Source organism: Diachasmimorpha longicaudata, chromosome 13 (genome assembly GCF_034640455.1).
Source record: "Diachasmimorpha longicaudata isolate KC_UGA_2023 chromosome 13, iyDiaLong2, whole genome shotgun sequence".
Lineage (NCBI taxonomy): Eukaryota > Metazoa > Arthropoda > Insecta > Hymenoptera > Braconidae > Diachasmimorpha > Diachasmimorpha longicaudata.
The window spans coordinates 6,336,714-6,363,855 of record NC_087237.1 but is presented as its reverse complement, the minus strand read 5'-3'; the positions used below and the strand labels follow the sequence as shown (position 1 = coordinate 6,363,855).

Genomic DNA, 27,142 nt, shown 5'->3' with positions numbered 1-27,142 from the left:
AGCTCACAATCCAATCAGACATTTCCTCCATCTCACCCTTCAACCCGTCTCTCACTACCACCATCGTTCCCTAGATTGTTTTCATCTACTTTGAAGAAAGTACAGAAGATCGTTAGAGAGGGATTAACTATGACTGATAAAGTGGTACACTGACCCGTGTTTTTGATAAGGAGAGAGGGGGAGGGGAGAAGGAGAGAAAAAATTTTTTTTTCTTCTCTTCACCCCCCTCACCACCAAATGAGAGCCAATTTCGTTAACCGCCTGTGGGCGGTCGGGGGACGACAATTTCCTTCTCTTAATGCTTTTCCTTTTTCCATTCTCCGTATTCCTTCCTAAAATTCAAGCCCCTGAAATTTTTATCTCTCCACTTTTACCTCAATTTCCTAGAATATTAGATGGTGCCACTGCAAATGTCTGTCGGCATTACGTAATTTGCAATAAATGTTGGCTAACTAAATGTACTCCGGGAAATTGTCATTTCCCAGTGGAAATTGAGACGTGGAAAAGGGATTTCGGGTGAAATCGATGGAGGACTTGAGTGGGGAAAATGGAGTGTAAATGTCGATGTATTCTGGATAAATAATACTAGTTTGATGAGTCAACGTCATGGGAAGAGGAACAATTAGTTAACTACTTGCGGATGGAATCCATTTACTTGGGAAGGAAAAAAAAATGTTTCTAAATATTATAATTTTTGCGGTTATTCTTTTTGGGAGACGTTTGTATCTCCCTCGGGGCCATTCATTCCACAGAAAATTAAATGAGGGTACGGGTTTATCGGGTCAGTGTTATACTCAATTGCACGTAAAATTCAGAGAAATTGTTTGCTCGACACCTCTTATTTAAACCAAAGAAAACACTGAAAAATGAAAGAAAAAAAACGTTGAGAAATTGGACTCAAGTGTTCTCCAGTTATAACCGATCGAACCCGGTCCATTTGTCCTCCCTTATCCCTCCGATGGTAACATTTTCGTTGGGATGGGGGATGGAGTTGAGAGGAGAAATCTTGATTTCTCTCGTATCTATTACCCGGCAGACAAGCAGTGAGCCCAAACACACCACTTATCGAATTAAAAGTTTTTCAACTGGCAACCAATCTCAGAAGGGTAAGAAGCTAATTGGTACTTAATCCCGTTAACGAGACGTTAACACCATCCAACCAAACTCCGTCATCCTTACTCTCAACTTTCTCCACCCAAGGGTAGTCTACTTCGTCATTAAAAAAATATAAAGTGGCGTCATTTTACAAAAAAAAAAGAAGAATAAAAAATGTAAAATTGACACGACGATGCGGTTTACTACCGACCTTACGTTGCATTTTATTTTTATCACGAGACAGAACGACATTTCGTTTCATTTTAGGGATATTCAAGAATATCAGGCAATTCGTTTTAGAGGGAAATCCTCTTTGAAGTTGGTGGGGTAGAACAAGAGCATTTTCTAGGTGCAGTAACAATTTGAATTTCCAAAAATTTCCACCCTCAAATTTTACTGGTGAAATGTGGGTATCTTTCAACAGAACTCAGTCACATTTTTAGTTATGTTTTCCAAAGATTTTACAAAATTTTTCCAATTACGTGAATCGAAACTTTATTTCTTCCGATAAACGTTCAATCAGAATTTTTTCATTGAATTGTTTACAATTTTCATTGAAAAAATTCCCGAACAAAGACCACAAAATGCTTTCAACTTCGAAAGAAAAAAAAATGAAAAAAAAGTGAAGTACATTAGCTTTAAAAAAGATGAGTATTAATTTTCTCCACTGACCTGTTTTATCCACAAATCTTCATCCTCTGCGTCAGTCATAACCCTGAATAATTGATAATAAAATCGTAATGACACCATTGCCAGGGCAATTAAATCGTGGAATTGATAGCCACACGTGATGAACGATTTTTAAAAAATATCGAATTGCCGGTTTAATGCCTCTCAGCCGTGAATTTGGCGCGCGACTATTCAGAGACGAAAGTACCCCTGAGACAGGAGTGGTAACCGACCCTCTTCTGTGAGCTTCATTGGCGCGTTTCTCTCAATCTCTGGATCCTTTCTGCTTCTACCCGAGAACCCCTTATCCCCTACCGTTCTCTCCACCCCTATTCCCCTTTCTATCCACCCCATACTCCCTCCCACCCTGTCCCACGGGTTGACCTACCCTTTTCCACCGTTTTCGGATGAATGTACTCTCCTCATCCCTTCTACATCTACATTATTTCAGACACTTTTTTTTTTCACTCTATTTGCACATTGCCCGTCATTGCGCCATCAAAGTCCGGTTAATAACAACTCTAAAATAACGAACAATTGATTTACGATCTTTCAAGGATATTTTATGGTCCAAATGAACTAGATAATTCACTCGGTAGTCGAAAGTGGTCGGATTTAGCGGTTAAAAAACACGAGAGTAATCGGTAGATGACTGATTTAGGGGTGGATTTAACTGCTCGTTAATTATCGAATATATTTATTTATGGGGCATGTTCGTGCCACTGGGGGGACACACACCTTTCCCGGTGGAAGGCCAGTGCACGTCTCACAGTGTCACCGCGCGCTATCGTCGTCACAAGCTTTTGATAGTCTCTCCTCTCCTCCACGAGGAGGGAGCGCAGGCGTTTGCAAATGCGCGCGCCGCATTTTCCTGAAAAAAAAGGAAAAAAAAAAGCTCAGTAGAGGAAATCAGAGCACAGCCGGCCGCGGATATATTCTCTCGGTGTCTCTGATTGAAGCTACCAATGGTGCATGAATTTTTTTCTATTATTCTTAGAAATTAACAAAAATGGGGGAGGAATGATTGGATTACTCGTTCGGCCAGAACGATTGTTCATTTATAGTTTTTTCATTGCTGTTCTGTATTTGATATTCTGAGCTGGTGGGTTGGAGAATATACTGGGGTGGTTTTTAAGCATTGTTTATTATTTTTATTGGGAGGAATAGAAACATTACTCAATTGGGTGAAATGAAAGAGCTAGGAAAGTCGGGATTTATCGAGAGAATAAATTAGTTGTGTTGAAAAATTATTTAATGATGCCGAGATATTTGTTTGGGCCAAACAAGTCCGGATGTAATTTAATTTTCGTTGTTATAATATTTGAAATTTTCTCGCCCTTGTTTTCTTGCGATGATATTATGTTTGAATTCGTTTGGTATCGCCCACCTCATCACTCTTCCGCCCCCCCCTCGATAAATTCACAGCTCCAATAAATCGAAAAAAAATCAATAAGTCATCGAAAAGTATCACAACTCCGTGATTTAAGGATATTCAAGTGCTTTTGACTTCGACCGTAATTGACCCTCAATTCCCCACTTTTTATTATTTAATTTCAAAACACGATCGAAATAAATACTCATCACGATGTTAATTCTAATATCTCCAATTAAAACGTCTTGACGTTATTTTTATTAATGGAATAATGAGTTTATACTAGTGATCAGTTGGTGAAGAGTTTCTGCGATGAATTATCTCCTCAAAAATCTCTGTTCTGCGAAAATATCACGTATAATCGTGGTGGTGGTAGAGGAGAGCTTGCTTGCGTGTATAAATAAGGATCGGCTAAGCCTCACAGCGGCGCGTAATTACGACGAAACTAAACCGGGGTATTCAGGGGTTTTGGTGATCCTTCATAGCGGATGGATGCTCACAGATCCTCGTGGATCGTAAGTAACCGCTTGTCCAAAACCAATTTGGAATTACTGCAACATGAACCAACCCCTGGGCCACCAACGTGACGCCATTCTCAATGAGAATCTCAACGAAATTTGTTGGTAATCTAGCATGACTCAGCTGTTGTGCGAAACACGTCTATTTCAAGGAAACGTAGATCATTGAGTCGTCAAAAACTTAACTTGAAGAATTTATTTGTCATTTACGTTAAATGACGGTCGCTTTAGATTATTTTTGAAAATTTCATGGAAAATATGGGAGCAGTTCTCGTGAGGGAAAATTCAAGTTTTAGGGAGACGTCGAGGAGCTTCATGAGGTTTCAGCAGAGGTCAGATGAAAATTTCACGACTTGATCGAGTTTTCAGTGGAACATGAATATTCAGAAATTAAATCAGCAGCGAAGGGGTAAAAGGAGATAAGTCACTTTTGACTATTGACCAGATTTTAATAAATATTTTGAAGACTAGGAAAATTCTACTTTTTCCCTCTGTCCCTCCTTTCACGTCTTACCATCACAAATTTTCTAAGTCTATTAACAATAATTTTCAAGACTCTCCAAATGTCATTGATTGTCACCATGAATTCATTAATTTAAAAAAATCCCAGTCTCACTATCGTCGTCGCCTGCCTCCCTCACTCCCTCTATTGTCCCAAACTCCTCCATCCGGAAGGCATACCCCCAACGCTTGGTTGCACATAACCTCAAAATAAACTTAAAACCGTCAACAAAAGCCCAATAAATGTTCCCCCCCCCCTCCCCTGGTTATTCTAACCCACAAAGAAGTACATATAAAAAATTGCCTATAAAATTTGTTTTGAGCTCATCTTCTCTCCTTCTGCTCCCGCACCCCTTGCCATATTCATCGTCGTTACATATGTCTCATCCACCGCCAAAACCCTTTTTCCATTGACAGTTTCACCCACCCGGTTCACTAGACATCGGCAAAGATACAAAGATAATTGGTCATTGAGGTATACACAGTCGCGCGTACAGTAATGGCGGGTGAGACAGGAGGGCAAGGGGGTTGGAGAAGGGGTGGTGGGAGTTGTGGAGAGGGTTCAAGCGTGGTCCACGTGAATACTTTGAAGCCGGCGTGCGTCGATGCAGACGATGAAGAAGGAGAGCCCTTGGTGAGGCCGAATGTTGGCGAGAGATAGAATTATGGGGACACCCAATCGCTCACTTTGAGCAGATTTGCTTTTGCTCGTTGTTTCGGCTAGCGATATTTTAGTTTACATCAAAAGAGTTGGGTGGAAGGGGGAGGAGGTGATGAGGAGGCTGGAGGGGGAGGGGATCGTTGGCCAATTGAGCCGTAGATAAACTGTATGTGTCGTGTTAACACACCCGTGAGAGCCACTTCGCGGGCCTGTGAAGGTTTATAGACACGAGGGAAAAAAATGGGAGAGAATCTAGTGGGTTGGTGAGATGGAAGGGGTTGATTTTTGAAAAGATTTTTTTTTTGGATGGAATAGTTGGAAAAAAAATGAAAATTCCAGGGGCGACACTGACGGTCATGTAAATTATTCGTTCATATTTTTCTTTGACTTGATTATGCGGTTTGGGGAATTAATATTAATGTATCACACGAAATAGATCAATAGATTGAAGATAGATGAAGAAATAAATTAATTTTTCTGAGGTACTGAGGTAAAAATGTGGATTTTTTTCCACATGAAGACAACAATGTCTATTTTAAGGAATTATTTATTCATAAGATGAACGTTTTCGCTGAAGAGAAATGATAAAAAGGGTGGTTACATCGATGGAATATCGAGGATAAAATTCAAACGAACGGAATAGGGCGAACAGTTGCAATGCCAATAATCACCCGACGCAGGTCTCTCCTCCTTACGACACATATCGATTCCCACTCTTTCAGTGAAGGTGGCACGGACACGAAATCATTTACATGTCAATGCCAAGTAATATAAATTACTCGTAATTACCCCCATCCGTCGAACGGTGAATTTTATTTTCACCCTCGCACTAGGAGCCGATCGGGGATTCGATCAATGGCCGCTTATCCCCATAGACTGGAAATCCCGGATTTCTCGAATTATCATACAGTCTAATGACGTATTATCCGACTGCTAAATTTGACGAATAAATTCTCGTGTGAATTCACTCCACTTTGATCCTCAATCATTTCAAAATAATTTTCCGCGGTTAATTCCCGGAAGTGGAGTGAAATTCAATGCAAATTGTGGAAATTCATTGAATCCCCCGAACCTTGAAATCATGTCAATTGATCTCTAATGACCTATATCAAATTCATTTCATTACGCAATCAAATATCATGTGGAAAATCAATTGAATTTATTGCAACAGTTAAATTGGGAGTTTAATTGTTTCTCATCTTCGTTATAGGGTTATTTTTATCTGATGCTTTTCCGTAATTCGAGACATTGTATTTTTCGAACTAATTATCAACAAGCAATTGTTGCACGGAATTGCCGAGGTTTTATTTTACTATTGCCCGGGATCTTGAAACTTTTCGAGATTCAACTTGTAGAATCACTTCTGATATCATTGCACCTTCCGCTAATGAGATTTTCCTTTTTTATGACTTCGTACCAACGGCCTATTCACAACCTGCTGGAAGTATTATTTGAATTGTTAGGGGAAGTTTTTACCTGCGATGAAAGGAGAGCAACGGGACTGAATACTGTGGGAACAAATTTTAATTTCCCGGACTGTTGACTGGTATTTTTTTAATGAAATAGTCATTGAAGCAGTTTATTAAAGAGCACAGATTGGTATTAGTCATTATCACTGGCTATTCACCTTTAATTAATGACAAATTAAATTAACTAATTACCTAGTCTCAATTTTAAACAATAGAGTAATTGATTTTTTGAATCAAAAACATTTTTTGTGGTAAAAGTTCATTCAATTAATTTATTTATTTTGATACCAATCGTTTAATTGTTACCAAAATTTTTTCTTGTATTACCATACGTAATACAATTTCGAGTGCGCCCGAAATTTCCTGCGGAAATTTTTTAACAATAAGAATAAAAAAAAATGCAAACTCTGGAGCCCCGGGGCTTTGACAGCGCAACCAAAGTAGTGATTTCACACGGGACCCTCTTATAGGGTGTAAATCAGTGTCAAGCGTTCCCCACATCTCCGGTGAGATGCAATAGTTCGGGTGAATGAACATCTTTTTGCCCGGGGCCCATAGCACGCGCCCCTCACGAAAACCAATTCCTTAAATATTCATTTTCCATACTCAATATACAAACCATTTTATGCATAAGGAGTTGAGGCGTGTGGATGAAGTAATCAATGACAATCTTTCGGTTAAATTTGAATTTTGCGTGAAACAAAGAGCATTAACTTCTCGAATCATCATTGACTCAGGGATACGTTCAATTTCTGGGATGCCGATGGAATGAGAGATAAAGGGAGAGGCACCTAAGGCAGTTTAAGTTTCCGAGTTCAAACATTCGATCCAAACCGCAGTGATATTGACGCTTTAAGCGGAAAACAGTTGTCGTTTGAGAGGACAAGCAAGAAGTACAAACCATAAACGATCAAATCGAACATATCCGGTGGTTGTGGAATACGCATTAAACTGACCGTGTACAATTGTGTGGGTGGGAGGGGGAGGGAGGGAGGGTCATAAGCTGTGATAAGGGATTTAGGGAGATGATAAAAAATTGTTGGTATCTGGTGGATTTTGCGGAGACACGATATGCATCGGGTGGAGAGAAATTCTTTACAGAAAAAAAAAATCGATAAGAATTCCCCTGTTGTTCGATAAAAGGGTATCATGGAAGACAATTAATATATGATAATGTTGATTCAATTTTTATTGTGGACTGGATAGATTTTATTCTGACAGATGGTCAATTTTATGACACGGTGACGTGAATTTGTAATTTTTTCTGGATATTGATGTCTGTATTGAAAAATTACTATAAATAATACCCCTGAAATTCGGTATCGAGCGATTGGTATTCACCTGCTTAACCTTCAGCACCGGGAGTATGGTATCTAGTGTACATGAAAGCTAAAGCCTGATTTGACGATGGAAGTGGAGCACAAGCTGGTATGCGTATACAGTTACAGGATAATAGAGGTGAGTGGGACGTTGGAGTACGAACAGAGGGAAGAATTTAATTTCCCTACTAACCAGAGAGCTCCCAACTGAGTCAATCTGAATAGGGAATCGTACAGCTCGGTCAGTTCTGGAGAATGTCTTTTGGATGTGACAGGTGGCTTATGATTGGTCAATGGATATTCGAAATTGTGATGAATAATTAGTGTTTGTAGATGGTCTCAGGAGCTGTTGGAATCGAGTTTTGTGTTGATGTGGGAGATGTTGGTGACAGGGGTTGCTATTTCGTGGAGATGATATTTATGGTAGCCATGGGGGTTTGTCTTTTGAGCTGGAGAAGGGCTCAAAGTCCTGATATTTCTGATAGGTAACTTGTAACTTGTGAAATTTTAATTAATAAAATTCGGTCAGTCCATGAAGTCACTGGACATTTATCAGATGACTGTCCAGGGTAACTTAGGAAATATGAAGCTCATTAGGAATCATGGAATTTCTCATCGTCCTCTTCCACCTGAAAGCTCCAGCTTTTGACAAACATAAATTCTTTCTGGACATTGGAATCTGACACAGGTCTTTCTCTCTTCGATGCTCAGTACAACTCAGCCTGAGCTATGGCAACGTAAATCCTTTGACCACGTTCCACCTATGTAAATTACATACGTCTACACGTGCACATCCCTTCGAGTGAGCTTCGGACCACCCACTCCATCCCTCTCCTTTCAGTCTCTTCGTATGCCCTCGGAGTGAAGGCTCCATCCCCTTGGGCCACCTCCTTCGGAGGTACATTTACGATGTTATTTGTATGTATGCATGCATACAGGATTGCAGAATTATTTTCTTATCTGTATTTCTTATCTTTATTGTCGTGAGAGACTACTGGATAAACTAGTCTTGGTTGGAAAATTTAATTCGAGATTTGAAGCAGGAAAATGGGATTTATCTGCTAATTTTTCACACACCCTCAGTCGTTAAACAATATTTTTTAATCCGAGAAAAATTGGAAAATATATAGTTAAGGTAATAACGTACAATGAAACGTTAATTAATATTTCGAACATTTACAGCCATATTTTCCATAAATGATTTACAGCCCATTAATTTTCGGCTATGAAAATCATTTCGTATTTTCACCAATTTATTGATATTCATAATTATACAAAATGTAACAATAATTACACTGAATATTCACGATTGAAAAAACTCGGGAGACTTTGAATTATTCCGTTCTGCCCTCTATAAATGGCTAACTGTATCATTTACTGATTACTCACCCCTCGAAACATGATCCGGACGATGGAATGTCAGGCTCTTACCCAATAAAATCGTGTGATCAACGATTTTTATCTCGCCTCGTGATGAAGAGACTACTGCCGTATTAATTACCGCACACCAAGGGGATGCCAACGAATATCGTGGGTAATCGAGCAAACTTTAGTAACACTTCACGCTTGTCCGTTTGTCCAATTGTCTGTATGATTTCACAGTGGGGGTCGTCGCCACTGATCGAGTCACGTGCACCGGGCATTTGTCACCCCGACTAAGCGCCGATATGTTCAGTTCTCTCATTGTTATTTTTTTTTCCCTTGAAACTGGAAAGAGTTTAACTACGAGTCCAAATTGGTTTTTAAAACTCTTTGAAGAATTTTTTGTCGTCATTAACGGATTAAATCATCTCCAAATTTTTAACGATGTCTCGTAAATTTCGTGTGATATTGTCATCTATGTGCCTTCGGGGTTGAATATTGTTGAGGGAAAAATGTGGTTTTTGGATTGTTGAGAGGAAAATCCCTCCCTTTTTAAATCACATCTCGAGGGTGTTTTCACGATTTACAGATTAAAAATATAATAATGATATTAAACATAAAATGAAATGAAATGGGGAGCTGGTACTCACAGAAATAAATTAAAAATGTTTACATACAAGTCTCGATGCGAATTAACATGAAATCATGTCCCAATATTCAATAATTTCTCATGAAGTTCATGCTAACGCAGGCCCATTATGCCCCAGGTATTTTACTGTACTTTGGTAGCTACAGGAGTGGAATAAATTCTCTTTCTGTCAAATGTGACGGATATTTTCTAGATTTCTAACTTGAAATTATGAAAATTGTCGGATCTTCATGAATTATCGTTTGCCACTCACAAAAATAATATTAAAATATTTATATAAGAGTAATGTAATGTGCAACTAGTGCAGCACTTCGATGCGATGGTTGTGGCATCAACGGAAAGACTGATTAGCCTCGCCTGAAGCCGGGCCTCTTTCGGCCTCGTTTATTTGTTTCATATATACATTTTTTCTTATTCAATATCCTACATACGGTGGCCCGTAATAGGTAAATGCGAATTATTTCTGATGTAAGGGTGTGTGCGTGAAAAGTGATGTTGTACGATGGTACTGGTACTGGTGTACCGTGACCTGACGTAGAAACGCGGGGAGCGGCCTTCCGGGTCAGGCCGGATGTGGAAGTCGAAGGTAGTTGTGTTGAAATGCGAATTGTGGATGTGTGGACGTGTGTCAATGTCGTTGCATGTGGTAAAACCGTAGCATTTATAACATCTGAGGTACAAAACATCCTAAAACGTAATATGTATCCGTCCGAAGAGAAAAGTTGGAGGAAAATTGTCTAGAAAAGTCCGGGAAAGTTGTCTAAACGAGAGAATTTCTCGGAAAACTGATTTATTTTAATGATATGAAAAATTCATTCCAAGTTTTATTTATAGTAAATAAATAATTTATGAATCCATTTTTTATGCCAACGAAATTGACAGTTTTCTTAGGGTGAGGGAAAATTTATTTTTATTAAAGAAATTTGTTCTTTCTACTATATGAACGTTGAGTTAGTGTCAATAATTTATTAGTGAAAGAAGTAGAAATTTGAAATTGGCTTGAAAAACATGAGATTGGAGAATTAATTTGAGAGAAAGTTGGGTTATTCTCACTTCATCTACCCTTGACAACATTTTTCACGGGTTATCCCTTCGTTAGTTTTAAAACTGAATTCCATCAACTCTCTGATAAGAAAAAGGAATAAATTAATGGAATCACGGTGAGGGAAAAACAAGCATTGGCCTTTGAGTATCGAGGCGAAAATTTATCGACAGCTCGTTCGGGGTTTTTTTCTCAACGTGATGTATTCCCGGAGGATCGGAGTCAATCTAATCAAGCTCCGACGAAACTTTTTTCGCGGCAGGATGGGGTAGAAAATCAAGCTTTAATCCTTTGAATAAAAAAAAAACGGTTTATTCTACGCCAGTGACATCATAATCCAAAATCATTATTTTATTTTACAATAATGCCAGCACAATTCGAGATAATTATGCAATCGTCATAAATGAAAATTTCCCTGAAAATCAGGAAAGGCGCAATGATTTTCCGTAGTTTAATTAGTCCATCGTGCGTGAAATTTAATTTGTTTTCCAATAATATTGACACACCAAAAAATCTATCAACAATGTGCATAATCCAGAGAGATAGTATTTACAACTCATATATGCAGAATCACGAAACACAACAATAGACCAATTTTGACCTAAAACTTTTCGAAGATATAAATACGCCGGATTTGCAGGACAATGGGAAGCTGATGGTTTCAAGCTGAGAGGAGGCTAGTTAGAAAGCAGATATAGAGCGTCGACCTGGGCGTCACTACAGCACATACGAACTTCGTGGCACAATGGATTCGATGAACTAATGAGGGACCGGAAGTCCAGCCCATCTAATTTCCGAACGAATTTTCGAGTGTGCGTGGAATCGTGGAGTTGATGTGAGTAGAATTTTTCGATTGATTTTTCATCATTGCCTCGTTCAACGTAAAAAAAATTGAAAATTCATTAAATAACCGGGTTAATTAGAAGCACAAGGTGCGAGAACATCTTGATAATGATAGAGGTCGTGTCGACAGATGGAGCTGTTTAATGAGACATTTATCTTTCTCTGCAAACATCCCCCGGTGATTTCTTGTCACAGACAGGCGCAAATCTTAGCGTTCCACATTTGACATTCTGTCTCACCATATTTATAGCGAGAAGCAGCAACCAGTCACTCGGATCAATATTCGATGAGAGGGAATTAGCTTTCATATTCATTAAGATCGTGCTGAATTTACGGTTTCATCAAGTACAAAACTTTTCGTATACGCATATTCCCAATTAAACATCATTATAATTCTCCAACAATTCAAAGTTGCGTAGAGCTATATTCCGGTCATTATTTAAACTTGATTCAACAAATTGGGGGTAATTAATGCACAGGATTCCTATCGATATTAATTCCGTTCAATATCTTGGTCCCAAAGACTCTTGAAGAGTTCCATATTTCTTATTTTTTCTTTTTCAATCTGTGAAGAGCCAGCGGTAGCTTGACCTGCTTAAAAAGCCATGAGAAATTATAAGACATTGTTTAAGAAAATTAACTAATGAAGAATACTAACGTGGGGTTGTTTACGGAGCCAATTAGCGAAGCCTTTGACGCTGTCCAAATGAGTGATGTCTTTCCAAACGAAACTCATACTCTCGAGATCCTGGGGAACATTTGCACAGTGAATCCACTTGCGATAGACGTTATTGTTAGGAGGTATATATCGCAGGTGATGGGGAACAGTCGATCCGAAGCCCAGTATTTTTGGGGGTTTCCTCTCTGCCCGAACATCCCTGATAAGTTGCCGTCTGGTAACTTGCGGTTCACCACTCTCCGGGCAATGCCTCATCGCTGCTACGACAGTCGGTACCATGGGCATCTCTCTCACGCAGATCTGAGTCGATAAGAGTCATAGGTTAAGGGAAATTACCCTCGATTAATATGTCTCAACCCACCAACCCCTGTCTTACCACTTGCGAGGAATGCAAGGGTGTGATTCTTCGCGTTTAGGGTGTCCTAAAACCATCAAATACCAACAAAAATTGTACGCTGCTTACCCGCATTGTTCGGCAAGCTTCAGCTGTGAAGTCTGTCTCGAACATGTCCTTGAGAATGTCCTCGTCGATGGTATCGTGAGATCCTCCGAGGGATCTCAACCAGTCGCAGAAGTCCTTGCAGATTTTGTCTGTTACTCTGGCAGCCCGATATTTCAATGTTGACTCAGGATCGTATCCTTCGAGATCTCGTTCCACTAGAGGTCGCCAAATCACTGCCTAGTGAACATCATCATCGCGAGTAATTGTAGTGGTACAGGAGTTATGATTATTACTCACTTTTCGCCTAGGCTTGCTGAGGAAGGCAGCATAAGGATTCATCTTCTTTTGCTTGTGATATTCTTCGTCGAGAGATGCCCTCGGTGATGGAGGATGCACCTAATCAAAAGACATGACTCCACTTCTTGGTGAAGATAACCAGAGTGTAATGAATTACTCACAATCAAGTCGACGTCATCACCGCTTTCCGTTCTCGCTGAAACAGCGGAGACAGATGAAGGATCCTCCACCACTGTTGTTACCTTCTTTGTTTTGAATCCGGCTTTGAAACTTCTGGCGCTTTTTAGAGCGGACCAGCGCTTTGGGTGCCACTCTGGCATTCCCAGAATTGGGGCAACAAGATTGTAGGACTTGAAAGGAAGAAATCGCCTCAGCTGCTGGGAATTGCAGTAGGATTTCTGTTTGGAGGCAAATTCGAGGTTAGAGGAAGTGAGTTCGGGATGGAGGTAGAGTTTGGAATCTACTAGTAGCGTCAGCAGACGATTCGTTATTTTTGCGATTTTTTGAGAATTATGATCACCTGATGATGCGTTGGTGAATAACATTGTCGATATCTTTTGTGTGTATTCTTCTGATAACGAGAAAAGAATGTCTTTGATGGGTTTTTGGGTGTCGAGAGATTGCTGTACCATCTCCATTATTTCAGAGTCTGACATCACTGGAGTGAGAGGATCGAATGAACGACTGGGATTGTGATCGGTTGATCTGATCTTGACGTTCAGTTGATGGTAGATTTCTTCAGATAATGATTTTCTATTTGATGTCAGGGTAATTGGTCTGTCACGTGTAGGCTTCACTTTATGATGGTCTTGATCCTCCCCTGGCGATACCAGTTTGAGCGATTGCGATGGGATAACTTGATCCTTCTTTTCATTCGTCGCAGTATTCGAAACTTGACCATCTGTTGATTTGACAGAAGGTAATTTTTTCACAACTTGCTCTGCCACTTTGGCAACTCCATCTTCACCATCATCGTCATCGTCACGATCACTGTCATCTTCACTTCCCTCATCCAGGGACTTCTCAAGAGAAGCCGAACGTGATTGTATTGATTTCGATTTTTTCCCTTTCATTGCCATCAGAGGTTCGAGACTAGGTTTTAGATTCAACGGTGCATGACAAGGCGCTCGAAATTGAGAACCTGTTCCTGGAATTTCTTCTCCAGGTTCAGCCCCTGGTTCTAGGCCAGAATGATCAGAATCTTCATGGTCAGAAACTGTTCTTGATTGATCTGATGTAAGAGATAACGTCGAAACAAATGACTTAGTGGAGATGAGATCATCTTTCACGGAACTTTGTGGAAATTTTTTCTCCAGAGTACTAGTCCTCATCGGTCGCCGTTCCCCATTGTCATGCAGTGTATTTGATTTCGCACTTACCTTTTGGTCTTCCGGAAGGGGGCTCACTTCATCCTCAGTCATAAATTCCAATCTCTTTCGCGCTCTTGTAATTTTTTCCGTAAATTTCGCAGCGAGGAGATTGTCAAATTCTGAAATTACTGATTTGTAAGGGGACATCTCCTCGACTTCATCAATCCGTTTGAAAATTGCTTTAACCTCGAACTTCGCCCTGCACATACATGCCAAACACTTGTTCCTCTTCTTCCGTTGATACATTCCCCCCATTGGCGGCAAATCTTCAAGTTTTAATGAGGGTTTTCGAATCAGAGGAACTAGTTTCGATTTTTCTGAGGGTAATTTCGTCGGAAAGCTTCTCAAAACTGTCTCCTCCGTACTCTCGTTCGATGAACTTGTTGAACTGCCTGATGCCCCAGTACTCTTTTCAATGATTGGAAAAATTGAATCCGGAGACTGACCCCCTTCCTGTTCAACACTAGAACTCGACGATTTCTCCGCAATGGAACGTCCTTGAAGAAGAACAGACGAACCAAATGTCGTCTGCTTGTGATGAGAAGCATCACTTGCTCTAGTCCTCGTTTTCATGGTCTTCAGGGCTCGAATTGTGTGAATTATTGTATGCCTCGGCCAATGTGGATATCGTCTTGGTTGCGGTATCTCCTTGAGAGAAGTGCGTCCGAAAAATCGGCTCCTAGAATCTAAGAATTGCTTGTCCTCGGGGTAAACGCTCTTACTAGGATACTGAATAGCAGGTGGTTCCAAAAAAAATCTAGATCTTATGTCCGGTGTTTGACGAAGTGTAGGAGATCTTGGAGGACTCCCTCCCTCCATGACATTCAGATCATCAGGAGGGCTTTCGATTGATGATCGACTTCCCACGGAGTCCGAGTATTCCAGGGAAGATATCATCTTTCCAAAACTTGGAACTAGACTGGCGACCCCAAGACTCGGTGCTCGCCCACGAGGAATTCTTCCGTATGAGGTGTCAGACGGCTCTACATTGTCTTCAACAAGTTCTTCAAATATCACATGCTTCTGCTGTAATATTTGTTCATCAGTCACTTGTGGTTCCTCTGGAATAATTTTGGTTGGCTCGGAGATGCGAGGGGAATCTTCTAGATTCACTTGATTATCGGTACTGATCGGAATTCCCTCATCGATACCAGGACTTTCAGGTGTCCCTAGAGGTACTCCCGGCTGCGGTTGAATGTAATTCTTTGAAAAGGTGGAAGATTTAATCTTCACCTTTGTGCTCGCCAAAAAATCATTAACGTACCTTGAGATTTTAGTTAACTGAGATATCTGGCCAATGGACGAGAGACCTGCGGGAGCTTTCTCTTGAGCTTTTGCTTTATCTTCTGCAATGTCTTTGGGTTGTTCAACATCGGAAACTGCATTCACTCGTGCAACGTCTAGATCGAAATTACTCACATCATGACTCTTTAAATATTCCAAAGAATCAATTATAGGAGTTTTCGGAGGTGCAACCGACCCTTCAGTTCCATTATGTGATGGAGATGGCGGGGAGATTTTGACTATTGGTTCATTCATGATGAATTTAGCCTTGACATCTGGTGTTTCTGATTTCGCGAGTACCTCATCACGAATGCTGACGCCACTTTCGATGGGAATACCTAAGGAGGAAGGGAATAGGGAGAGTAAAGGCTGATTTACTTTTAACCGGTTGGTGTCCAGGTCCTCGAATACATCCTTCCAGTAGGACTTGGGCTTTTGTCGTGGTCCCTCCCATCTTCGAATATTTGTACAAATTAATTTGTATGTCTGAGTTTCATTGAGAAACACTTACTTCGTCTTCGGTACAAGTCTCAAATTTGTTTTTCTCGGCAAAACGGAGCTCCTACTTTCTCGCTTCTGTTCACTCCACATTTTAATCGCGTTGGAATACCATTTTCAAATGATAATTTTACATCACATCAATTTTCCAAATATAATGAAACTTCGAGTCGAGTATTGATCAAACTTCAAGTTATAAACATTTATATTAAATTCCTAGATTATCAGTTGTTTGTTGTGCTACAGTCGGTACTTTACCAATACCGATGTGTTTATATCGACTTAACCAACTCGCCTGATAACAGACCAACTCGTTACCTGCGAATGTATTGATGTGTTCAACACCAGATGCCTAGTAAAACCATATTTTTATTTTTCCGAATGAATTCAGTCCATAATCCGATGAAAAACCCCTTAATCCAATCTCCAATTCTCACTGCTTCATATAAAAGGTATTGAACCAAAAAAACTTTCTCCACCAGAACATAACAGCTTTACCAGACAGAATCACGAATATTTTCTGTTTTAATCTTCATCCTTTTTGCGCTAAAATAGTTCATGCATGTATGGATGAGTAAATAAAATGAAAGTTTATTTTTTTCGAGTTCCATCGCGTCAATCCCTTTGTTAGATAAATTTTTTTTACTACTTACCTGGAATTTATTTATTTTTTGGGGTATTGAGTGCCGAGGAAAGAGCTTTTAACAAATAATAATTTTTGTGTGAATCCTTATGTAGAAAACATGAGACTCGCAACAGAAATGTCGTCGACAAGAATAAAATTGTCACTTGGAGAATTTTTTTTTTTTTTTTATAACTTTAACCTCCCGGTGGATCTGCATAATCTCGATTGAATAACTTTATGTGAATGACGCAAAAGCTTTCGTTCAATCCATCAATCCATTTTCCCAGTGCGCTTTTCCTGGTATATTCTTCATGTTGATTCTCTCGTTTTTCCTGGTTCGCTTCCAGGGTTTTGGTAAAGGGGTGGGTTTTAAAACCCCCCCGAACGTTGAAATTATTCCAGTGTGGCGCGCGGCACTCGCGAACACTCGAACTTTTCCAGTGCCACTGCACGGCCGCTTATGCTAATGGATAAGAATTCTAATCGCGTATTATAATTGTTAATTCGCTAAATGATCCAGAGCCTTTATCTCCCACTCTGTTTCCTTATTCGCCGTGGTAACTTCTTAGTTTGCCCAGAGTAGAGTAGCCTTTTGCGGTTACTCTTTCTGGATTTAAATCCCAGTCGTCATCCATAAACTTCACCATCGCTTCGGCAGTTACTTTGGATTGGTTGGATTAATTTTCCACTTTATTATGCTTCTATCTGAGGATGAAGTTGCAAAATTATGGAGAAGTTGTGTGTTTGGAATGTGATGAGTGTCAAAACTTATGTAACATGATTAAAAATTTTCATGTAGACACTCGTCGAAAATTTCAACCAGTAACGGAAATCCTTCAAAGTTTTAAAATTTCAAGTCAGTCTCTTTAGTGTCAATTCCAAATCGCATTCCAAGGGTCAGGGCGATCTATGGGCATGAGTGGAACCAGCTTCCCCTCCCTCCTACCCCCTACCCTTCCAAGCATTGCTATAAAACTTGAATGAAGTTTTGAAGTTGAGGGAACATCCAGAATTCAACCTGAAGAATAGAACACTCCCATAAAACCCCGAACTACCACGTACAACTCTTTCAAAATAAACCACTTGATTTAACCATTCCACGTATTTTAATTCCTGACAGTCAATATTAATCCCAACTTGAGCATCAACATTCACTCGGTTCGTTGAAATGTAGGAAGTAGTTTCAATGAATACTCAGTTGGTAGCTTTCCTGCGGATGCACTGGCTCAACAAACAGTTAGACCAAAAGCATTGGCTACCAGAATGTTCAATCGAAAATCGAAATGCGAAACATATTGCGGGAGGGTATTCGATCGTCCGAGATATATTGACGGATGACAGGACGCAGTTGGTATACCCAGGGTTATATGCTTGGTGTATCCGGTGGGGAAACTACCCTCACTCCCCCTGTTACTTCGATCCTACTGTCTCCCCTTGCAGCATAGCTACCTCCTGCGGTCCATTGAGTGTCCATCGACTCGTCGCCAAGGCTAGTTTCCGTTGTCCGCGCCATTACTGATGTACAAGACCACCACCGTCAATGCACGGAAGTTGGACGGCAATTAATCTGTTTTATAGGCAATGCGAATGTAAATGATAGGATTCTGGGAGTTGGTCTTGGTCATTGACTTTGGGTCATGTCTATCTGAATAAGAAATATTTTGACGTTTGGGATGCAATGAAAATTTTATCTGATATTTCAGGGAACGTTCAGCCACGTAATTTTTCAATAATTTTTCTCTTCGCTCAGCGAATTGACAAATTATCCTAATTGAAGCAGAGAAATAATACGGCTAATTGCAGTTGTCTAATCAATTTTATCATGAAAAAGTAGTCAAGACTCGTTTAACATATCATATTATCATGGGATGAAATTACAATAATTAATTGTCTTGTGTGAATCTGTTAGCCAACTCCAGATTTAACAAATTGGTGGAATATTATGATTGACAGCGATTAATAAATCGAATTTGTGTTTCAGGGATTGTGAAGACCGACTCCAAACATCATTCTGATGACAGATGACGATCGTCAGAGGAGCTCTCTGGAGCTGTCAGCCAAACAGCGGAAAATCCACAGATTGAACTGGAAATTATTGATGAATTCCGGTGAAAAAAATATCGTTGAAACCAGGATTCTCTAAGATTATGCTGGAACATACTGAAGGCTACAAGAATATCTTCATGCCGTTCACCAGACATCAAATAAATTGATGAGAAAATGAGGAATGACAACTGATAGGGAATCTCGTCCTCTCAACCAGTTATTTGTGATATCTGTGAAGTGTTTAATGTTTGAATCCACATGAGTTATTATTCCGTGAGTGTTTTTGTGTGTGTTTTGTGAGTGCATGTGTATTCAAGAGGATTAAATGGACCGCATGGAGTAACAAGACAGCTGCTTGCAGAGATGGAAACGGAGCTGATGTTTCCATCCAACGCCGGTGAGTGATGCCAACTCCCACATATTTATTAATTTTCCTCTATTTGGGTAGTATGAGGTGCACAAAAAAATGTGAATATCCATCTTAATCGCATTTACAAATGGTAAAACAGACCATTCAAAAAAAAAATCAAATGTAGTGAATAATAGTGGATTTAAACTCATATTTTTTTGTCCCAATGAACTCCCAAAAAATAACAACTGCGATCCATGATGAATGGTCAGTCTCAGCCCTCACCGACAGGGCAATACCTACCCTCCAAGACGTACATGCACCATATGCGACAATAGCACTGGCACCTTCTCGCCCCCGGCCAAAAAAATCAGCGACTCCGGCCAAAAACTCCGACACAATAACTCCCATAATGAAATTTTTCCTCCAAAAAAAAAAACAATATCCCAATGCCTTTCTACCAATCCAAAACTTTGAAAAAGAATTTTTAATTTCGCCCCCACAATTTTCTCATCCACAACTAGTTCATCTACTTCAAGTTTAAAAAAAAATCCAGTTTAACCAAAGAATCCCGTGAAAAGTATACTCGTAAAAAAAAATGGTAAACTTCATCATCTCTGTGAACGTTACAAACCCCTAACGGTGTGATTTTGCATTGGTATAGAGGGATGAGTCTTTTTAATATAAACCCAAAGCAACGACTTTTCCGTGTGATGGGAGAGATGTTGAGGGCTCACCATCCTTCTTTCCTCCAATGTTTTCACCCTAGTTATCTATACATCCATTGCCCTTTGTCGGAACGGGCTTGACAAAAGGTGCCCCTCACATGTCGAACTTATGAAAATTAATAAGAAAAATTGCTCATAAATTTGTTACCGCCTGAACGAACGCGCAACGTGCACGGCCGGTACCAGCAATAAAATTAGAATTATGTCGTTCCCCTGTCGTGTTGGAGATACCTTGGAATTTCGTTGGTGAGTAGGGAGTGGTGGGGGTGGGAGGGAGAGGGATAGGTACGTGAGTGCAACGATGAAAGCTCGAAAGTAGAGAGAACTAAACGATGAAAGCGGGGGGGGGAGGGGAGGGGACAAGTGGGTGGAGGGTGAACGTTTGTTAGCCGGTGGAATGTGTCCCTGCCGTCTTCTTAAACGTACGAGTTAGCCCAAGATTACATCCATGTCTAAAGTGTAGGTGGATAGGAGAGGAGAGTTGGTTGGGAAAGTGGGGGGGAGGGGGAAGGAGGTAACCAGGATGGAACAGGGAATAGTCGCGAGGCAGGCACAAGCTCCTCGCGAGAGAGGCTTCTCGTCGTTATTAAATTCTATGGCCCCGAATATATGCCGAGGCGTTGACTTATCATCCTTACTCCAACCCGGAGGTACGGCAGATGGTTAAAGGACGGTGGGTCGGCGGGGTGGGAGGGAGAGAGGGGGCTGGAGGATTCTATGAGGATAATCCGCAGGAAGTGTGGTTAGGGGAAAATGGTCGAAATGGGTTGTGTTCGATTTATGGGACATTACATTGAATGATTAATAACGGAGGTTCAAGTTTGATGGGAATTAATTTTGGGAGAGGGAAACGGGGTGATTTTTAATGGGTATTAAGGGGATGTTCAGCACTCGTTGGGTACAGAAAATCTATAACTTATATGTATATGATTATGATTGAATGATTAGTACTGAGGATGGAATTTTTTTGAGAGTAAATTGTTTGTTATTTAAGGGTAGTTTCATCCCTAGTAATTTTTTCACACACTACGGTGGGTTGGGAGAGGGGGCTGAGCCCCCTACCTTGTATAAACCCTCAATTTTATCACCATTTTTTAATCTCATATCATAAACCAAAATTTTTATGAAAAATAATAACGAAATTTAACAACTCAACCCTTTAACAACTTAATATTATTAAATATATTATCAAACACGGTCCGCCCATTTTCCATCAAATGTTGAAGAGAAACAAGCAAAGGTGGATGAGGTTAATGGTTTCAGACGAGCGTCAATAATTAATATGCGGTACGAAACTGCACCAGAAGAAGAGAAGTGGTTTTTCGAGCTACCTCTAGGTAACACTGAAGCTTCACGAGTTGAACTCAGTGGGTTTTCCCCTCGTTGTGTCAGACCATATTTTCGTCTTCCATTTTCTCGCAAATTTCTCACCGAGTCAAAGGAAGTGCAAGATGCAATGGTCCCTTCGCATGAATTCTCTCGTTGCAGTCCGCTACGATGGTACAAGTATTCATAATCTTTCGCTATCATCAGTGTGAGCCGCTTAACTCACACTGTCGAACTGGACTCGAGTACTTTACATCGAACCCATTGTTTGTCTCGAAAGTACTCCCATCACCTGAATTTTTTTTTTTTCGTTTCTTCTACCGCTCGCTTCAAAAGAATCGTTTTCATGGTCGATTTAATACGGCTGTTGCACACAATACCACTGCGTTTAAATGCGGGGTCTTCGAAAACGAGAATGTCTTCCATAATTTTTTTTTGTCGTTTTTGCGACTGGGGACGATAGAAGTCTTTACTGTTTCGTTCTTTTATATTCTCAATTAGTTTCTTTCTGCGGGAAAAATTGCACAGCCAGGACAAGAGTCCATTTTACCCCGAAATTTTTAAATATCGCTGACATATTTTTCACTTTAAACAGTTTATTGGTTATTGTTGTCTTCTCCTCTTTTTCATATTTTCCATATAAATAAAATTGCTCATTTCTTAGTCTCCATAGGCCCTGTACATGACCGCGACAAAATCTCGATGGGAAAAATTCTTGACTTCATATCAGGCAAATTAAAATGATCCAATTACTGAATACGATGCGTAATACCATTTATTAACGATTCATAATGACTCGAAAAGTTCATTAACTCAATGGATTATTCGTGTAAATGAAGAGTGGTTAATTGAACGGAACTCATTCAGTTATCATCGACGCGAACTTTTGAATTTTAAAAAATTTTCAATTGCTCTACTGGCACATAAAATCCACCATATCACTCATCATCATGATCCCCCATAATCGCTCAAATGCGATTGGCTATCCTCGATCATAGACTGATAGATTCGGGTTGATTTGACGCATAAAATGCAGACTGAGGTCCACGTGATTAATATCATTCTGATATGGTAAACTCACGGTGAATGATCCATTTCAGTGGCGAATTCGGGTAGTTAGTAGTTATTGGTCATTACGATAACACTATAGTATTCATGATATATAATAAAAAAAGGATATTTGTCGGGTATCATAAAATAGATAGGTTTTCTCCCTTCGGAAAATTTCGGTTATTTATTTTCCCAAAACAAATATAATTACCAAAATTATATTTTTCTCTCAGTGTAAAAATTCCAAGTCACTTTCTCTTAATATTCTCATTTTTGTCTAACGCCATATCCACCCCTTTAAACACAAAAACTTGATCTCCTCCATAACGAATTGGTTTGCGAAGAATGCCGCTGCATATAATGATTATTCAAATGATTGAAAGCGGAACGTTTCACCACTCGGTACTAAAGCCTCCCCTCTACTCCACTTGTGGTGCTCGTGACTATCCCTTGAGTGCCTCATCGGGGGGCCCGATCTTCGGTATGTGATCCAGGGCCATTAGAGTGAGTCACCTTTATCTCTCAATCTCTTTCTTACATACCCGCATATTGCTATCTCATTCTACGGCTACTTCAATAAAACGCGCTTGTTTTGCATAATAGCGGCGAAGGGCTGGAGGGGGAGGCAATGAATATTGATGAAAAATAAAGGGGTAAAAAGTGGCACAATATACAAACATTAGGTTGTTTCTGAATGAACACGAAAGAAATTCAAGGTTATTGGTATTAGGAAATAATTGAGTATTTGTTTATTAACAGATAATAAATATTGGTGCAGCTGCAGTCAAGTGAACGAATTTAACTTAATAATTACTAAAAAATTGAATTGAGAGTAATTAGATGATCTTGTCAATTTAGAAAAGGAAATTAAGTGTAGGAGGATTTTATTATCCGCTTTTATTATACATAATTCACACGAACGGGAGAACGAGTCAAATGAAGGTGTTAGAATTATTTGAAAGTATTGGAATTTCACAAGTAATTGATCATGTGCGATATTTTTTTTAACTCCCCAGGCGTTCGTTATATTTTTCATGGAATTCATTTGTGCTGGATAGAGTAATTCGATTTTACTTTTACGAAAGAGAAATCTCCATTTGCATCGTTCTGGTACTAATGGCTGTGCTAACGCTCTTATTTTACTCCCGAGCACGTACATTTTGAGTATTCATCTCCATTCTTGCCATCACTCGTGTACTTCAACCTCTTAAGCTTAATCCTCCTCCTTTCAATATCTTCAAAATTGTTTACACAGTAGTAAAAATGTTGATATAACTTTATAAATTAGTTGACTGTGGGCTTTTCAATTATCAAATTGTAAAACAGGTACAGAAGCTGAAAAACATTGAGTCATTAATTGTTGGAAGATTTATTTGGAATTTAGTTGGTAAAGGAATTTATTTTTCATTTGGGTTTTTTATTTCCCTCACTTCTCAACCTTTCAATTAACTCCTCGAAAGTGTCTGAGGCTGGAGAATGCTCAGGCTCTATCCGCAAATTGTAAATTCATTTGGAATTTGATCGTATATTTTGCACTGCCTGTCATTTTCAGCCTTTTGTGCCTTTCTCTGTGTTAGATTTTCATTATTTTCTTTTTCAACCACTCACCCTCCGACTGATGAAAGATTCTCCCGAGAAAAGGACAAATGAATTATCCCTTGATCCGACCAGAAATCAGGGGGGATGGGTGGGATACTAACTCTCGGATTCTCTCACTGGTCCTTCACATTTTTCCAGCATTGCGCACCTTTTCATCTCATTCATTTTTCTTTTTTTTATTTATTTTTGCTCCTTTCTGTGAGGAACATCCAATTTGCCTACGTTTGATTGATTGAGCGTGGGGTGCCCTTTATTCAACGAGAGATGTTGAATAAAGAGAGGGTAGAGGTACTATTAATACCCCTCTCCACATCCCTGACCTCGAGGTAAACCCAGGGTACGAATTCGGAGAGAATATGAAGAATCTCAATTCTCGGTTATTTTAATGAATTTCGTGATTAATTATTTTTTCTTCGCTCTTAGACGAAGCGGGAAATTTTTTTTTGGAAAATCAGTCCTCTGTCAAAATTAACCTATATTTTTCCAAAATTCTGGATTACCCAATTTGCCCCAATAACGTCAAACACCCCAGCAAAACTGATGATGATGATGATTCACATGTGTCGCGTCATCCCTCTCTCCCCGCTACGACGAAAAAAAATCACCATCATTTATGTGGCAGGGAACTCCCTGACAAAATTACAATTTGAGGGTGTAATTCCGTAATGGAGAAATGGCTAACACATACCGAGGGGATGGCACAGCGTACTCCAACACAGGTGAAGGGCGTGAGGGAGTGGTGGGTAGAGGAGTTTAAATGTATGGGGTTTAATGGAACAGTTTAGACAGCTTGAAAGAGAGAAAGATGCAGGAGTGTACGGGGTGGATTTATCAACAGCTCGTTTCGTTGTAAGTAGACGTTGGTTATGTCGTGAAGACTGGAAAGAAATTGGATTAGGGGGAAGTGATGGGGTAATGATGGTGCATTAAATTGCCCCTAGTCGTTGAACAAGAATTTAGGGGACAGTTATGTTGGATTATCTGAGCAAGCTCTGGGTTATGAACGTCTTCGGAGGGTGGAGTGGTGGTTTCGATATTTTTTTTCGAATAATTTTGGAAAAATGGTGTGTGGGGATGTCATGGCAGTGAACAAAATCTCTTACTCGAAAAACCGAATGCAAAATAATTTATTATAACTATTTAAATTTTAATTACGATTTAAATTGCACACAGTGAGCCGAGTAATTAAAACACGAGTAAATCATTGATTCTACAATAAAAATTCAGCAACTAGTGCAACAATAGATAAAAAAAATTAATGATGAGGGAAATATGGACTGCAAAACCAAATTGTTTGAATTTTAAAACCTATTCACACGACACGCATAAAAATGTAACAAAAACATAATAATTTCACTGCATTCTGTACCTCACAACAATTTTATTGCATTGTTAATAGGAATTCCAATTGAACCGATCGATAAAATCTATCGAAAGTGAATTTTGCGCATAAAATTCACTTTCAATAGGTTAGCTCTGGGAATTGTCTTTTCGGACCAGAATATCCGGTCTAATTTGCATCAGCGCTTTAAATAAATGCATGATCAGCACGGAGATCTACTGATACTCCATATCTCCCTGGTCGCTGAGAAATTTTGTGTGCTTTCATAAATTATTCGCACACCCCCCACCGTTTGCCCCACTATTTTACGGTTCCAGTTATCTATTGATAATCGAAACAATAACCTCGTTATTATTGCGTTATTGTTAACTGACCAATTCTCTAAATTGTCGTATATTGATACATTGTCGCAAGTGATTTTTATCAAGATCCATTTGAAAAAAAAAGTTTTTGAAAAATTCTTATTCTCGTACCTCGGTAAACAATCCCGGACCACTTGTTTCTTTAATGCACACCGAGTGCTGGCCCCACCTCCACTCCAGAGCATGAATACAAATATCCAACGATGAATCCCCAGGATGTCGTTATAACATCCATTTCTACACCTTTCGGAATTCATGCATCACCGAACTGGGGATGCAGAGATGGTGGATGCAAGGCAGCATTAAATTCTAAACTTACCTGGACCCATTGGACGACGTTTCATCCAGATGTAAACAGTGGATTCGCATAATGTTTGATGACACAGACGGGCAAACCTTGTCAACCTGTCTCTCACTCACAAACTCGCCCGAGGAGTTACGGTTCGTCAGTTCAGATGGGAAATTTACATTGGTCTGTGTCCCTATGTGTTGCCACGTGTCACACACGAAGTTTCTTGGATTGAGAGGAGATGAATTTCAAATCGAAAATTGTGGCAACAGCCAGAGAAATCGCACTTGAATTTTTTTATCTGTTTCGAGACGTTTATATTCATTTTAAATTAAGCCTCTTCTATCGCATCTTCTGATCTAAATTAAATTAAAAAACCCACCTAGTCCCCCTTAAAATTTTTACACAGCAATAAATAATCCATGAGATTAAAAATTTTCTCATGCACTCAATTTTTAAAATTGTACATTCCATGATTTACTCCCAGTAATTCCAGCAAAAGTCCATCTCCACCCACCTCTCATTCCCAGATTTTTCAAATCCCCGAATAAAAGAAAAACCTTTCATTTCAATATCTGATGTATTGGCATACGCACTGGGGTCCTGTTTGTGTCAACGTAAACCGTAAAACCACATGTCCATTCTGGGCATTACCGAGATATCCCGCCGACTAAATAAGCTCAGTGGCAATTATAAATACACCGGGACGTGCGTCGAGTTCGAATCGAATTTTGTATTTTACTCGTCGCGCTTGATCGGCGAACCGTGACTTCCTGGCCTCCCTTCCCCTCTACATTCCCCTCTCAACTAAAGTCCACCCCTCCCGAATTCCTCCATGCAGGGATGAAAATATCCGGCTACTAGGTTTACGAAATTCGCGGAGTGTGAGGGAGGGCATGATGCCGGACTGGGTGCACGTGCGGTAGATACACGGATGGAGGAAGCGACATGGCGGTACCCATTTCCACGTGCCCCGGGAGCCACTAATTCGTATTTAAAGCTTTATCGGACGTACCCGTACCCCCGTGCGATAATTTCATGGTTCACAGGAGCCATTTCTCCTCTCTTTTCCCAGTGTTTTACCCGTACCTGTACTGTCTCCGTGATTCTATTCAAAATATCGGAGTGGGAGGGGGGGGGATGGATTTTAAGGGAGTTTATTGCACTGTCAGTTTGAGTTCACCTGCACCGATGAGAATTATGAAAATTCGCGAATTCCCAATCCCTCAGTGAGGAACAAAAATATTCATTGATTTGAGAGCTACGGTTATTATCAACATCTCACTAATATAAACTGGTAAATGAGTTTATTTTAAAGGTTGATTGATTAATCAAATTAGTATTATTGGTGATTTA

General features: G+C 39.8%; 3 protein-coding genes across 5 annotated transcripts in view; 1 reads left to right on the top strand and 2 right to left on the bottom strand.

The window, feature by feature from the left end:
• Positions 1–27,142, top strand: part of LOC135168810 (GAS2-like protein pickled eggs) — a 215,368-nt gene that overhangs the window by 34,826 nt on the left and 153,400 nt on the right. For 2 of the 3 annotated variants that reach the window (XM_064133349.1, XM_064133352.1), the window contains 2 exons: positions 11,298–11,492; positions 18,677–19,138. The gene's annotated coding sequence lies outside the window, so the exon portion shown is untranslated. The remainder of the gene's footprint in view (positions 1–11,297; positions 11,493–18,676; positions 19,139–27,142) is intronic. The other variant, XM_064133351.1, reaches the window with a different exon arrangement.
• LOC135168317 (uncharacterized) lies at positions 11,487–15,554 on the bottom strand (the record flags this gene model as incomplete). The annotated part of the gene is made up of 5 exons (XM_064132351.1): positions 11,487–12,091; positions 12,159–12,479; positions 12,643–12,858; positions 12,919–13,017; positions 13,080–15,554. Coding segments are annotated over 5 exons (3,156 nt in total), but the record flags the coding sequence as incomplete, so codon positions are not given.
• Positions 15,554–16,293, bottom strand: LOC135168885 (uncharacterized). The gene is made up of 3 exons (XM_064133491.1): positions 16,084–16,293; positions 15,769–16,026; positions 15,554–15,688 (listed from the first exon to the last, which is right to left on the bottom strand). The coding sequence occupies exons 1-3, from the start codon at positions 16,161–16,163 to the stop codon at positions 15,655–15,657; spliced, it is 372 nt and encodes a 123-aa protein (XP_063989561.1). The 5' UTR covers positions 16,164–16,293; the 3' UTR covers positions 15,554–15,654.

What these genes read in the sequence shown, in the direction of transcription:
- LOC135168885 (XM_064133491.1), bottom strand. Translation starts at nt 16,163, where the DNA reads ATGTGGAGTGAACAGAAGCGAGAAAGTAGGAGCTCCGTTTTGCCGAGA. An exon ending in AGACTTGTACCGAAGACGAA is followed by an intron (nt 16,027 to 16,083) that starts GTAAGTGTTTCT and finishes AAATATTCGAAG; the next exon opens with ATGGGAGGGACCACGACAAA. An exon ending in TCACATAATGGAACTGAAGG is followed by an intron (nt 15,689 to 15,768) that starts GTCGGTTGCACC and finishes ATTTCGATCTAG; the next exon opens with ACGTTGCACGAGTGAATGCA.